The sequence below is a fragment of the Rosa rugosa genome, chromosome 2 (assembly GCF_958449725.1).
Source record: "Rosa rugosa chromosome 2, drRosRugo1.1, whole genome shotgun sequence".
Lineage (NCBI taxonomy): Eukaryota > Viridiplantae > Streptophyta > Magnoliopsida > Rosales > Rosaceae > Rosa > Rosa rugosa.
This window is the reverse complement of record NC_084821.1, coordinates 26,668,370-26,683,766: the sequence shown is the minus strand read 5'-3', so window position 1 is coordinate 26,683,766 and position 15,397 is coordinate 26,668,370. Positions and strand designations below refer to the sequence as shown.

Sequence of the window (15,397 nt, the reverse complement as noted above, 5' to 3'; positions counted from 1 at the left end):
GAACGACTGCATCAAATATTCTCCGATCGATAGAAGATGATGTTAACAATCATAGAACCAAAATTACATTCCATGTTACTTAAATATGGGCTCCCTAATGAACCGCAGCCAAAAGTAAAGCGTGTGGTAAAAGAAAAAATTGAAAAAGATAAAGATCTTATCGTGGGGAATATGTTTTCGTTTCTCTCCTCAGATCTTGTTGAAGTTTATGAAGCTAAAGATGTGGTTATGGAGATCAAATGTAGTCTCTTCATGGAAACACGGACTAGCACTATGCCAAAAAACCCTTCAGACGACAGAGCTCAAACGACAGACATGTTGGTTTCTGTCGTCTGATATATTTTAACGACAGACAGTGTAAAAACTGTCGTCTGAATATGCAACATACCATACAAAGATGGTCTTGAGAATTAAGTTTATTTTCAAACAACAGTTATCTGTCGTGTCATCAAAGGAGATAAATTGATTTCGTTTTGGGTCGTAGCTTCTTTTTTTTGTTTGTATTCAGACGACAGATATAAGTTGTGTCGTCAAAGGAGTAAATTGGCTTTGGATTTTTTTGTCCTGTTTTTTTTTTTTGGCACAACATGAAGGGATTTAGTTTTTTTTTTTTTGGCAAATAAGGGATTTAGTTTGGAACACTTTATGAGATTCTCTCCCCGACTTTATGAAAACTAAAACCTAAAGCGCGGCTAGAGAGCAAACTTTTCCCTCGCAACGCTCTCACAGCTGAAACCATTCCAACTGATGAAAATCCAAATTTCTTGCCAAATCGAAACACCCTAATCATAACTGAGAACCCAGATCGAAGAACCTCATACTCCGTCCATTCCCCATCTCTCTTCGACAGACGAAGAAATCCTCATTCCACATCTGAGTCTTTGTTTCAAACCTAAATCGCGAAATCATCCAAACCTCTTTGCAAATTTCATGGGTCTCAATCAGTAGCTCTTTATCTATCACTACTACAGTAGCTCGTCATCTTTTCCATAGTCTTCTTCCGCTGCTCTTAAGTGGATCTGCTATTTCCAAGCCTCCGAGTTATTGCCACTTTGAGTACGCAAAGTTCTCGTAAGGTACCGAGTTCCCAATTCTCTATTGTTTAAGTAATTGCTTTGAATCTCTTTCTGGGTTGTTTATCTCTTTATTCATGATTTGGGTTGGGTATTTTGATTTCGTGTTTACTCCATCTTCGTTTTAGGTTTTGTTATATTTCATTACTGTTCTTTTTGTTTGGGAATTGATATTGACTTTACAATTAATATCTAGAGATGACTTGATTGTTGAGAACTGGTGACCAAGCTTGGAAAAATGAAGTAGTTTGTGAGATCAATTTTGAACTTGCATCTTGGTAAGTCTTCTCTTCTCATGGATATATGGTAGCTAAATACATGTTCTTTTCTTCTTCTATTATGAGATGATCCATTTAGAAAATTTATAATCATGCATGTTCATTTACTTTTTGTGATTGACGATTCCCACATCTCATCAACAAACTTTTCAGAGACCCACTTAAATAAGCATCTCTTCTTTTGACGGAAATACCAGTTCAGATAAAAGGCTTTTGAATGTTTCAGTGGTAGTCGATCTTTTGTTTTTTTTTTGAAATGCATGCAGTGGTAGTCAATCTTTATCAGCAATAGGTTTGGTTCACTTCTTAACATAAACCAAATAGAAATATATATGCATTCCAACTCCATCGATAGGATGCCAAATCAATTTCAACAGGTAGGTGAACGAGAACTATGTGTGACAACTAACAATGCATGAGTAACTAACTTTCATACTGTATTCTGCATCAATCGGATAAAAGGATAATCAATGCTAAGTTAAGGTTTTAAAGTCAAAAGGATTTTGAGTGAAAATGTAATGAAATCAGAACAACAATTATTCTTGTGTTGAAGAGAAAGATAATTTCTTTTTTTCTTTGTCAAAGAAGGATATATAGTTTGTTTTGGTTAATGAGAAATTTAACAAAGCACCCAATTCTTCTTTGTAATTGATAGTTTAGCTATTAGCTGATTGTTTATTTTGATTCTTATATTCTTTACCAGATCAAATTCCTCACTACCTGTCTAATTAGTTCATAACAGCTGCATATATAATGATCTTTCTGGAAACCATTATATGCAAGCAGTGAGCAGATATAACAAGTTTGTCATGAACTCATAACAATCAAAATTTAGTAATTATATTTGTAGGGCTTTATCCGAGTAGAGTGGGCTGACCTTGTTGAAACTTACAATTATTTAGTTCCAGTCATCTCAGTTTTCTACTTCATACTCTAACCCACCATGGTCAGATTCTAAACGATATTTTCCATTTGTTCTGCTCTTAACTATTTTCTGTTAAAGTTTTTCATGAGCCCTTTTTGAATATGTGGATTGATCACCATCCAATGGTTGGACAGCAAAACAATTCTTAATGTTCGGCTATTCCCTATTGAAGTTTTGAAAAGTCAACTATGGGTTTGTGTATTTTGTATGAACTGTAAGAAGTTGGTTTGTCATAATCATGTGAACTGCAAGTATTTTGTCTCAAAATCTGATGGTAGCCATTTCCATGTGGACGTGTAAATTAGGGACCTTGTGGTTATGGTTTTTCACCTTTGCTATTGATCTGATGCTGAATACATAATGAAACTCTTAACACGTCAAACAAATTGACACTGTCTTATGATTTGCAGAGTTGAAAAATCAGTGACATCATGAATTAAGCAACACGTTAAGTGGTGGAAACAAGTTGTGGTGTTTGAATTGGCTTTGACTTAAATCAATTTTTGGTGAGTTCCATGATCATTACAAGTTTTTTTTTTTTTTTTTTTTTTTTTCATTTTTCCTGTGCTGGACTACAAATGAGCAATGTCGAATTATTACATGGCTGGTATTAAGTATGAATTGTATGATGAGCAAGGTCTAATGTTAATATTGTAATTGATACATTTGTTTGTCTTTATAAGATGGATAAGTCATGGATGAAGGCTGATAGAAGATCACTACATTTTCAGTTAGGACTTGAAGAATTTCTGAAATTTGCATCGGATAATGCAAGGGACATAAATAAAATATGTTGCCCTTGCTTGAAGTGCCATAACACTGATTTTGGTGGTATAGGGCTGATTAAGGACCATATATTTTTTAACGGTATTGATGTTAGTTATAAGCATTGGAAGTGGCATGGAGAACCATCTGCTTCTGCCTTGCATGCTCTTAGAGGGGATTCTGAAACAGTCGAAATCAATCCTGATTTAGGCATACAAGCCGAAGCTGTAGGGTTAGAGGGTAGTGAGGATGAGGAGATTTCGGAAGACTCGAATGAGTTTATGCAGTTTGTAGAAGATGGAGATAAGCCTCTATATCCTGGTTGTACCAAGACAACCAAGTTGAATGGTTTGATACAAACATTCAATCTGAAAGCAAAGCACGGCATGACTGATGCGTGCTATTCAGATATGTTAATTATGATTGGCCTCTTGCTTCCAGAAGGAAATGACTTACCAGGGTCTACTTATGAGGCTAAAAGAACACTTTCCGCATTGGGGATGGGGTATGAAAAGATTCATGCTTGTCCAAATGACTGCATCTTGTACAGATTGCAGCATGCTGATGCGACCAGTTGTCCAACTTGTGGTGAATCAAGGTGGAAACTTGGAAAGGACAAATCTGAGAAAGAAGGGGTTCCGGGGAAGGTATTATGGTACTTCCCTCCGATCCCAAGGTTCAAACGGATGTTCCAATCGACAGTGTCAGCTAAGGAGCTAACTTGGCATGCCAATGATCGAAAGAAAGATGGAATGATGAGGCATCCAGCCGATTCCCCAACTTGGAAAATGATTGACACAAAATGGCCAGACTTTGGTCTAGAAAATAGGAACCTTAGATTAGCGCTTTCATCAGACGGGTTTAATCCACATAGTTCTCTAAGTAGCAAATACTCATGTTGGCCTGTTATACTTATCACCTATAACCTTCCTCCATGGTTATGCATGAAGAGGAAGTACATGATGTTGACTATGTTAATTTCTGGACCCAAACAGCCCGGAAATGACATCGACGTCTATCTAAAGCCATTAGTGGATGATTTGAAAGTGTTGTGGGATGGGGTTGAGAGAGTATATGATGCTGTAAGAGGAGAGTATTTTAAACTGAAGGCGATACTATTATGGACAATTAACGATTTTCCCGCGTATGGGAATTTATCGGGAAGCATTGTGAAAGGATACAATGCTTGTCCAATATGTGTTGAACAGACAAGACCTTATAGGTTGAAGCACTCTAAAAAAATGGCTTTCATGCGGCATCGACGATGGCTGCCACGACATCATCCTTATAGAAAGCAAGCTGCTGCTTTCGACAACACCATAGAGGAGGGTGAAGCTCCTACACCATTAACTGGAGAGGAGGTGTTGACCAGAGTTCAAGGTCTAAATCGACCATTTGGCAAGAAAAACCCTCCTCCCCCTTATAACGGGCTTGAAGATGAAAACAGACCTTGCTGGAAAAAAAGGTCTGTTTTCTTCGAACTTGATTACTGGGAACATCTTCCGGTAAGACATAATCTTGATGTGATGCACATTGAGAAGAATTGTTGTGATGCTATTCTTGGTACGCTGTTGAACATTTCTGGGAAGACTAAGGATGGGGCTGCTGCTCGTTTAGACATGGTCGAAATGGGTATACGGACTGATTTGAAGCCTACAACTGCTGCAAAAAGGGACAAGTTGCCTTTGGGTAGTTGGAACTTGTTCCTAGATGAGAGAAAGATTGTTTGCAGTTCCTTTTTCAATATGACCGTTCCAGTTCGGTTTTCATCCAATGTACGCAATCTGGTGTCAATGGAGGATTTACGACTTGCTGGTCTTAAATCACATGATTGCCATACTATAATGCAACTTCTTCTCCCTGTTGCATTACGTTCAGTTTTGGAGAAACCAGTTAGGTACGCAATTATTCGGTTCTGCCTATTCTTCAAAGCAATATGCAGTAAAGTGATCGACGTTTCAAAATTGCAACAAATGCAAGCAGACCTGGTCGATACAGTTTGCCTGCTTGAGAAGTTCTTTCCACCATCATTTTTTGACATAATGATTCACCTAACTGTCCATCTTGTTAGGGAAGTCGAGTTATGTGGTCCGGTATTTTTTAGATGGATGTACCCTTTTGAGAGGTACATGAAAGTGTTCAAAGGATATGTGAGGAATCGACAATGGATTGAAGGGTGCATTGCAGAGTGTTACATTGTAGAAGAGGCAGTTGAGTTTTGCTCGGAACGTATGCTTCCTAGAGAGGGTACCACTGTTGGGATCCCTTGGAGAACCAAACTTGGGCTCTTAAATGGCTGCAAGCCTTTATCAGGCGCCACCATCATTAATGTCGACAGAAAGCTGCTTGACATGGCCCACCTATGTGTATGCACCAACACTGAAGATGCAATCCCATATTTCAAGTAAGTAATAATTTTACTTATGTTTTGTTTTCGATCATTTGTACTATATCACCTTACGCGTGTTCAGTTATGTTGCTCATTTGCTTAGTTTTTCTTCCATTGCAGAGAGCATATGGAATTCCTAAAGTTGAGTTTTCCAAGGTTCAAAAAAAATAAGAAGTGGTTGAAGGACAAACAGAACCTTACCTTTGCTGGTTGGTTCAAGGAGAGGGTACATAACTTATCTTCGACCTCATTGAAGTAGTATAATGTCTATTCAATTTTGAGTTTCGAGTTCAATAAACTTGTGTGGTTCCATACTTTTGACATGTCAATTTATTTGTAGGTTGCAAATGAAATGAGATTTGCCGATAATGATGTTCCTGAAACCATTAGATGGTTGGCTGGTGGACCAAAAATGGAGGTCCCTACATTTGCTGGTTACCATGTGAATGGGGTTGATTTTAACACTTCAGAGCGTGACAAAGTACGATCAGTTCAAAATAGCGGGGTTTTTTTGGTTGCTGATGCAATGCAAGTTGCTAGTGCAAGGGATAAAAACCCTAAAACTGATGATATGAACTTTTACGGCAGGATACAACAAATTTGGGAGGTGGACTACTACAAGTTTAGGATACCCGTCTTCTTGTGTGATTGGGTGGAGTCAGCTAGGGGGGTTAAAGTAGACGAACTTGGGTTTACTTTGGTTAAACTTGATAGGGTAGGGCATTTAAATGATCCGTTTGTCTTAGCTACCCATGTGAAACAGATTTTCTACATACAAGACCCCCTTGATGATCAATGGTCAGTGGTAGTACGGTGCCCGGAAAGAGACTACCAAGGAGGGTGTAATGATGAAGAGCTGGAAGATATTGAACTGGAACAGCACCCATTCATTCCTACAATGCCATCGATTGAGAGCTTTGATGATGTAGTTGGTGATCTGCCTAGCTCCTATATTCGAGATGGCGATGAAGGAATATGGGTTGAGAATGAGGATGGTCGACGTGTTTAATTATATAGGCTGATATTAGTATAGGCTGCTTTTCTTTGTTTTGATTTCTTGCTTTGTAAAGTAGGCTACAAGTTTAAGAATAATATACACAGACCACTTTCATCCATTTGTTTCTTGTTACACTATTGCTTTAGTTAATTTTTATTGATATTCTGTTTAACTATTAACTGCTTCTTATCATGATAGTATTAACATGTAGCTAACAACATGCATTTGGGTTATGTGTTTCAGATGATGTCGCCCTCTGCTGGATCATCAAGTTCTGCAAGAGCCATAGCTCTAAGGATTAAGGCTGTGGCAATGAAACGATCGAGGACAAAACCAGCAACACCAATTCCGGCAATTGAAGGGGCTGAGACATCAACCAAAAAGGCTGCCAATCCCATATCTAAAACTACCAAAAAAGCAGCCTCTCCCAAGAAGTCTAATACTACATCAACAGTTGCCTCTCCCAAGAAGGGTCGGACTACCAAAAAGGCTGCCTCTCCCAAGAAGGGTCGGACTACCAAAAAGGCAGCCTCCCCCAAGAAGTCTCGGACTACCATGACTATAACTGCTAAGTCCAACAAAGCTGTGTCATCAACCAAGTCAACGAACAAGTCTGTTTCCAGTAAGACCAAGAAGTCTGAGGAGGATGATGATGAAAACAGAACTGGTGGATTGAAGTTGCTGAAGCGAGGAATGGTTACGATGAGCCGCATTACAAACAGGCTTATCCGAGGAAAGAGGCTCACTGTGAAGTTTAATGAAAAAGGAGAACCTGTTGGTAAGGCTGCAAAAGAAATGCAGTCTTACATTGGGGTGTTGGCACGTACGAAGATCCCTATCTCAATAAATGATTGGAGAGAAGTGGATCTAGATGAAAAGGAAAAGATATGGGAATCTATAAAGGTACTTACTGACCATATTTCAGCTTGATTAGTTTATATATATATTCTACATGTTAATTAGCTTTGCATTACAGTAGCTTAGTTTATTGTACATGTATGTAGGATGCATTTGTGGTGCCTAAAGAGCTTAAAAAAATGGTGATTTCATCTGCTGCAACTAAATGGAGAGAGTTCAAGAGCAAGTTAACAAACGTGTACATCATCCCTTATATGGATGAACCAGAACTGTTAGAAAATCCTCCAGATGATTACCGAAGCATAACGAAGGATACTTGGCACCAGTTTGTTGCTGATAGGCTTTCAGCTACCTTCCAGGTTACTGATTTGATAAAATTCGTTGTGTTTTTGGGTTTGAGAAGGTGCTCTCTCTATGAATATTCATTGTAGTTTCTAATTTACTTATGTTATGGTTTGCAGGAAATACGTGAAGCCCAAATTGCAAAGCGAAAGGAGAATAAATATCCTCATCGTATGTCACGCAAAGGTTATGCAAATTTAATGGAAGAACTGGTTAGTGTTATATTTAGATGAGTCAACTAAATCTGAATACATATGTACAGAATATTAACTAATTCATTGTGTTTTCATTTGTCAAAGTCTGAAAGTGTCCCTTTAGAAGAACTTGATAGAGCTACAATGTGGATCAAGGCTCGGCAAGATAGGAATGGCAACTTCAAACAACCTGAGGTAGAGAAGAAAGCCGAAAAAATTGTAAGTATGGACATCAAGTTCATATTAATTTATATATGCATGGATGTAATGCTATTGCACCATTTAACGCGGATATTTTGAATCAGGAACATTTAAGGAAAAGGGAGGCTGAAGGGGAAATTGCCACATCTGGGTCTGATGATGTGCTCACTCTTGCATTGGGGAATCCGGAGCATAGAGGTAGGGTTAGAGGTGTTGGTGGCAATGTCAAGCCCGATTTATATTTCAACTTGCCAAAACGCCAAAAGATGACTTTTGAACAGAGGACTAGGTTATCGCTAAAGAAGATACTAGAGGAGGAGAAGGAAGTTTTGTTAGCTAAGGAAAGAACTGCATGGGAGGAGGAGAGGGATAGAAAACATGCTGAGGAGAGAGCTGAGGAGAGAGCTTATTGGACTGAGAGGATTGCGAAGCTAGAAGCGAAGGTCAATGGGAAGGAGCTGCCTGTTGAGTCCCCCAAACCTGTCACAGCAGTTAATGAGCTTGGTTCAGGACAAGGGAGTTGTTCTCGCCATGGGGAGAAGGCTGCGGAGAAGGCTGCACATGATAATATTGAAGCTGAGGTGAAGGGTGTGAAGAAGAAGTTGGTTTTAAGAGATGAAGTGAGCATCGAGGTTGAAGAGGAAATTGTGCAGCCCAGTGATGAGAGGGTACGGTTAAACCCGATATTGGAAGAGGAGGTTAGAGAAGATGTCATTGTACTAGAGGCACCAGTACATGGTGAAGAGGTAAATATCGTGCTTGCCTAAATACTTGAACTTTGTAGGTATGCTGATATGGATTTTTGGATATAGAACTGTATGGATTTAATTTGTTTCATGTGTAGGAACAATTAGGTGAGACCAAGTATAAACTGGCCATTGACACGGTGGAAAACATTGTGGCTATTGGAACTATCATCAGTGTCGACCTTGAGACCAAACAGCAAACAATCCATGGTGTTCCACTTGGAGAGGAGAATTTGCGGGTCTCTATCACAGAAACTGTTGTTCCTGAAGCTTTGCTGCCATTTCCCATAAAAGATGAGATAGTGAAGGTCAAGGATGCCATTGGGACTTGTGTCGCTTGGCCGAGGAACCTTGTTATTGCCCCTGCACCTGGTGGGAAGGTAACTCAATTTCTTTGTGTTTACTTCTGCATATGTGATTATGGAATATAATCTAACTTATTTTTTACAACATTAGAAAAAACCAAAGCGTAAAATTCCTAATAGGCCACAGAAAGATATGTTTGATGATAAGGAAGACTTGCAAATCCTGCCATCGAATCTCCCTGCACCTTTAAAGGACTTATGCATTTGGGCAAACATTGGATTGCGGAATGGGGCAACCATCCACGCCACTTTTGGACCAGAACTTTTTGGTCATCCACATAAAGCCTTTGTCTTTAGAAAGGACATCTATGCTATGACACACTTGTTGGAAATTTCAGGCAGCTGCGTTGTTTTTTACATGAGGTAATGCAACACGTTAAAGTTACCTATTATTTGTCAGGTTTTGTGATTTTTCATTTGTGAAATCAGTTGAAATGTTGTGAAATGTCGATGTAGCTACCTTCAAGGTGTGTTGAAGAAGGCTAAGATGAATGACATGGTCGCCTTTATCGACCCTGCTCACACGGGTGCAAGTGGCTGTGGAAATCCAACCGAACGAGCTCGCTTAGTATCAAATCGGTTCATAAATGGGAAGTCTGGGCAGATTTATTTGGTCCCATATAATTCAGGGTGTGTAAATTGAATTACTATGCAGTATGTTGTGTTAAAGTGCAGTTTTGGTGAATGCTTTATATAAACTAGTTTAAACTTATAATGAGTTTTGTTTATGGCATATAGTGGTCATTGGACGTTGTCTGCTGTGAATCCAGCTGAAGAAACCATTCACTTCATGGATCCGTTAAAGAGGCGACTCATCGCTGGTGAATGGAAAACAATTCTGGACAAGTAAGTTAACTGATTTTTCACTGTATAAGTCGATAACTAGGAGTTGTTTGTGCATTATATATGCTGATGGTCTGCTATTTGATTTGCAAGCTCCATTAAATTCTACAATGCACACAAGAATAAGAAAGGGAGGAAAACCATTCAATGGAAAAATCTTGCTGTAAGTTAATTGCCTTTTTTGGGTCTTATCACCTAAGGTTTTATACTCTTAAGTGCTTCTGATATGGTACAGTGTATTTTTTTTTTTCAGGGCATTCCGGAGCAGAAAGATAGTAAGACTTGTGGGTATTGGATCATGCGCTACATGAAGGAGATAGTGGAAGATAAGAATTTGGAGTTTGCAGCTAAAGTATGTGTTTTTGATACCATAACAGATTGTATTTCATGGTTTCAGTATGACTTTTTCATCATGGGGATATATGATAGTGAATTGATTTGGGTCTTGGTTTTTGTTTTTGTTTTTTGCAGTGGGAAAGAAGGACAAATCTTATTTACACAGAAAAGGACATTGATCAAGTTCGGGCAGAATGGGCGAAGCATGTTATCATGTTTCCAGATATGTAGTGTGCGTGCTAGGAGGTTTGTCGATGATGAATAGTTAGGGTTTGTTTTTGTGCATATTGACATCAGCATGCCTATATAGCTAGATATTGGAGGGTTTTTTGCCTAACCAAATGATCGGCTTTTGCTATTATCGATCATTTTAACCTTAGCAGCTGATTAGTCACTTTTAGCCTAACCAAATGATCGGCTTTTGCTATTATCGATCATTTTAACCTTAGCAGCTGATTAGTCACTTTTAGCCTCCATGGATTTTAATCTGTTGATTATTTTCAACAGTTGATGTACATTGGTGGAATATGGAAATGGTAGTACATGATTTGCAGTGGATATGTTAGTGATTTCCAGATATTTGATGAATTTATGGTACCATGTTAGTGATTTCCAGATATTTGATGAATATATGGTACCATGTTAGTGATTTCCAAATATTTGATGAATATATGGTACCATTTTCTAAATGAATGGTATTGGTATATATTGTGGTTTGCTTATATTTCCAGGTTCTGATATGGCACATTGAAGCCAAATTCTGTGGTTTTAAACCAAATCACACAATATAAAAATGTGGAACAATTGAACGTCCAACAACAGAATTCAAGCAAAATACTGTTGTCTGAAACAAGAAGATTCAACAGACAAAAATAAAATTCTATAGTCTTAGTCTCATTCCCACGACAGAATATTGTGATGTATGATACTTTCTCACAACAGACGTAACAATGAAACATCAACTATCTCCATATTCAGACGACATATAAATGTCTTTTTAAACAATATCAAACAATAGAATGTTATCAACGACTGTGGTTTGAAAGGAGTACACACATCAGAAATAACAAAGAGATTTCAAGCATCCACACAATCAGAGGACAATTAAAAGTCCTTTTAGAATAAGAGACACAATAGATAAATGAAAGAAAATGTTGTGTCAATGAAGTTCACACAACAGATTTTGAAAATAAACTTCTAAATTCTACACATTCAGTCGACACTTTATTGTTGTCTCCTATTTTTTAAGACAATAGAAAATTATTAAAGTCTGTTGCTAAACTCAAATAAAAACAACATTTGACTGTCGTCTGATATCACATTTAACCACATATACTACCATTTTGTGCATATCTGAGCAACATTCAGACGACAGATATATTTTTGGTGACTGTCGTCTGAGTCACCTTCTGACGTCGGGCATTGACTGTCGTCTGAACACCAATCAGATATCAGCTTAATAGACGACAGATTTTCTTCATATCAGACGACAGTCAAAGTCTGTCGTCTGAAGGGTTTTTTGGCATAGTGTAGGAGTTCGGTGTCCCGGATGATTTAGTGAGGTAAGTGGTGCTACAACCTGTCAAATGAAGTACACCAGCATCAAGAGGGGGACCACTGTTAGCGGTATTCTCTCCTCCGATGCTAAAGTCAGTTAATGTATTTATATTGACAGAATAGAGGTAGGTAAGTATTAAATGCGTATTGAACGAAGAGAGAGGAATGGGCCTTTTATAGGTGAAGTAAGTGCTGGCCTCGATCAGTCTTATTTTCAATTTGGGACTGATATGCTCCAGTTTGATGTTTTCAGACCACTCTAAGATGCTAACTTTGAGCAGTGCGTGACGGCGCGTCAAAGCATGTTTCAGCCTGAGGCTTGGCGAAAGCTTGGCCTGCGGTGTTTCTGTAGGTCCCACCTGCTAGACCAATCCGACAGTGAGAGGCAGACCTCAATCGGAGCTGATTATGCCTAATAGTGTTATGTATGTACAAGTCCCCTAAGTCCCCTGTCAAGAAGGGATTTCTTGGTTAGGGAATTGTTGCTGTTGGAGCGTGACTTCAAGCCATATGTCAGGCATAATCTGTGCGAGTGTTCCGTCAACCATGGACTTTGTCTGAGCGAGCGCTTTTGCCTTTTTTAGTGGACCCTTGCTAGGCCATCCAGGGAGTCCCTCAACTCCCCAACTAAGAAATACCTCATGCGGTCGGAAGATTGTTTGATGAGAGGAGTTGTGTCACGCCCCGAATTTCGAATAAAATATTCAAATCCGAAACGCGATAACTTAACCAACTTCCCGAAATTGCAAAGAAACCTTTTCAATTTAATCTAAGTAGTAACAATAAACCAAAAGTATAATCTTAGTAAAGACTCAAACACTCGAGTCGAATGCTAAATCAACAAGTGTTTACGAAACCCGAATGAAGTGAATTACGAATGTAAATGCTCACTAAGAGCATAATACAAACAACAGTTAATAATAAAATAGGTTAAAAACCTAAACAACTACGCCTCGAACTCAGCTCTGGTGGTCCTGACCTGCAGGAATAACCGCTACACCATGGAATAGTGCACCAGGGTTGCAAAAAACAAACCCGGTAAGCTTGTGAAGCTCGTATGAGTAAACTCAAATAACCACAATTGTACTCCCAAATAAACTATATAAAACAGTAATCCCTGCATAGAAAAATAGTTCAGGAGATCACCCAAAAGCACTCAATCTAAAATTCTAGTAATCCCTGCGTGTATTTTAGTTCAGGAGATTACAATTAAATCAAACAATAGAATTCATGGCAATCCAAATCTCATGTATAAACAAAAGAAAGAACCCCATAAACATTCTCCGAAACTATGTACTCATGATGAAGTAACACAGTTACCACCATGACAGTATACATACGACAGACTACGTACTTATGATGCAGTAACCCAGTTACCACCATGACCGCACGCATACGACAGACTACGTGCTCATGATGCAGTAACACAGTTACCACAGTTACCACCATGACTGCACGCATACGACAGACGACGTACTCATGATGCAGTAACACAGTTACCACCATGACTGCACGCATACGACAGACGACGTACTCATGATGCAGTAACACAGTTACCACCATTACTGCACGCATACGACAGATGACGTACTCATGATGCAGTAACACAGTTACCACCATGACCGCACGCATACGACAGACTACGTACTCATGATGCAGTAACACAGTTACCACCATTACTGCACGCATACGACAGACGACGTACTCATGATGCAGTAACACAGTTACCACCATGACCGCACGCATACGACAGACTACGTACTCATGATGCAGTAACACAGTTACCACCATGACCGCACGCATACGACAGACTACGTACTCATGATGCAGTAACACAGTTACCTCTAACTGAATCGTAACCTGTCACCTCGGCCGAGGTTTAGCCTTACAATATATTGCACTCAGGTTACCACTGTAACCTTTGGACTTCAGACCCTTCGACCCTCGGAACAAGACATCTAAAGAAATCCCACACGACTCACAATTGTCACACCATAATTTCAAATCACTCTTTCAACAATATAAATCATCAAATATACCTCCGACATGAATAAATGTCAATTCAATAACATGAATGAAATCACCACAAGTCATATCACAATGCCACACCATCTAGATATATATATATTTCACGTATATATATATATATATATATATATATATATATATATATATATATATATATATATATATATATATATATATATAGACATAGTCATCCACCACTACAAAAAATAATTGCAACGGCTACCCCGTTTCGCGTCGGCACCCTTTTGCCGTCGCAAAAAATTGACTTTTTGCTTCGGCAAAATTACGTCGTCGTTAAACTTGCGACTGAGTTGCTACGCCGTGGCAAAGGGGTAGCCAAACTTTAATATTTATCTTCGGCGAACGTTTGCAGTCGCAAACTTCCAATACTTGGCGACTGCGTCTAAAATGCCGTCGCAACTAGAGAACAACTACGAGCCCAATTCTCTTATTAAATCTATTTTCTCATAAAAAAACCCTAGCCTATTTCTCTCAATCCCTGTTCTCTACCGCATCCCTCTTTCTCTTTCTCTCTGTTCTCGATCTCTCTGAAGCAGATCGGATCGGAACTTCCCGTCGCTGGTCCTCCGTGCTCAGTCTCTCCGCTCAGTCCTCTCTCTCTCTCGCTCAGCGGCTCAGTTGTTGTCGCTCTCTCTCTCTCTCTTATACATATCACTTTGTCTCAGCGGCTCAGAACCAGATCGGAACCGGCGGCTTCAGCTTCTTCATCGCTCAGTAGCTCTTGCTCTCTCTTTCTCTCTGCGCGCGCGGCTGCTCTGAAGACTGAAACCAGATCTTTCCGAACCAAAAGAAAACCCCCAAAGCCTTCTCTCTCAGCCTCTCTCACATCTAGCCCTAAATCGCTCTTCGTTGGTATGAAATTTCAACCCTTTCAAACTTTAATTGATACGTTTGATTTGCAATTCGCAGTTTTCAATTAGATAATATCGAAAGTTTCATGCTTTAATTTAATTTCTGTGAGTTTTTGTGAAATTCAACCCTTTTTATGATTCATTGTGCTTGAACTGTTGGATTCTAGACTCTAGTCAAGTTTCAATCTTGTTTCATTGGCACCCATAACCCTTCTTTTCGAATTAAGCTCTTAATGTCTTATAGCAGCTGTATGCATCTGTTGGTTGTGTAATTTTGCTAATGGTTCTGCTTCTTCTGTTGTTTTTCTCCTCCTGTAGATTTGAGTAATGTTTTTGTTAATTTTTAACTTTCGTATTGGCCTTTCTCAAAATTAGAGTCTGTGTTTTATGAATTGGTTTTCATTTATCTGTTGTTACCGTGGAGTTTTCAAAATTGACTTATGAGTATGCCCATTCATGATGAGAAACCCCTCAATTGATGATGCAGGGTGGAGAAATAGAAGAGGTTGTATAAGCTAGAGAGTTGTTGGAAATGACTGCTGAAGCTTTGCAAGTTGCTAAGGCATACCGCCACCTTCTCAAAGCTGTCAAGAACCACGTTGCCAAAGAAGACACTAAGCGGCATTTC

General features: G+C 39.0%; 2 protein-coding genes and 1 long non-coding RNA gene across 3 annotated transcripts in view; 2 read left to right on the top strand and 1 right to left on the bottom strand.

The window, feature by feature from the left end:
• The window catches only part of LOC133733788 (uncharacterized), a 72,039-nt gene that overhangs the window by 53,567 nt on the left and 3,075 nt on the right, over window positions 1–15,397 (bottom strand). The gene's annotated exons all lie outside the window — the stretch shown is intronic.
• LOC133734286 (uncharacterized) lies at window positions 785–9,983 on the top strand. Its single transcript, XM_062161911.1, has 12 exons — window positions 785–1,076; window positions 1,270–1,351; window positions 2,687–2,782; window positions 6,671–7,330; window positions 7,432–7,644; window positions 7,747–7,839; window positions 7,927–8,040; window positions 8,127–8,768; window positions 8,867–9,148; window positions 9,225–9,496; window positions 9,590–9,763; window positions 9,872–9,983. Exons 4-12 carry the CDS (start codon window positions 6,671–6,673, stop codon window positions 9,981–9,983), a joined length of 2,562 nt encoding a protein of 853 aa, XP_062017895.1. The 5' UTR covers window positions 785–1,076; window positions 1,270–1,351; window positions 2,687–2,782.
• On the top strand, window positions 10,070–10,862 carry LOC133731606 (uncharacterized). Its single transcript, XR_009856729.1, has 3 exons — window positions 10,070–10,139; window positions 10,230–10,328; window positions 10,448–10,862. It is a non-coding gene; the product is annotated as an uncharacterized LOC133731606 (long non-coding RNA).

Bases quoted from the DNA above. Each gene is read 5' to 3' on its own strand.
- LOC133734286 (XM_062161911.1), top strand. From the start codon at position 6,671: ATGATGTCGCCCTCTGCTGGATCATCAAGTTCTGCAAGAGCCATAGCT. The intron at 7,331-7,431 runs GTACTTACTGAC...ACATGTATGTAG, and splicing joins AGATATGGGAATCTATAAAG to GATGCATTTGTGGTGCCTAA. The intron at 7,840-7,926 runs GTTAGTGTTATA...CATTTGTCAAAG, and splicing joins CAAATTTAATGGAAGAACTG to TCTGAAAGTGTCCCTTTAGA.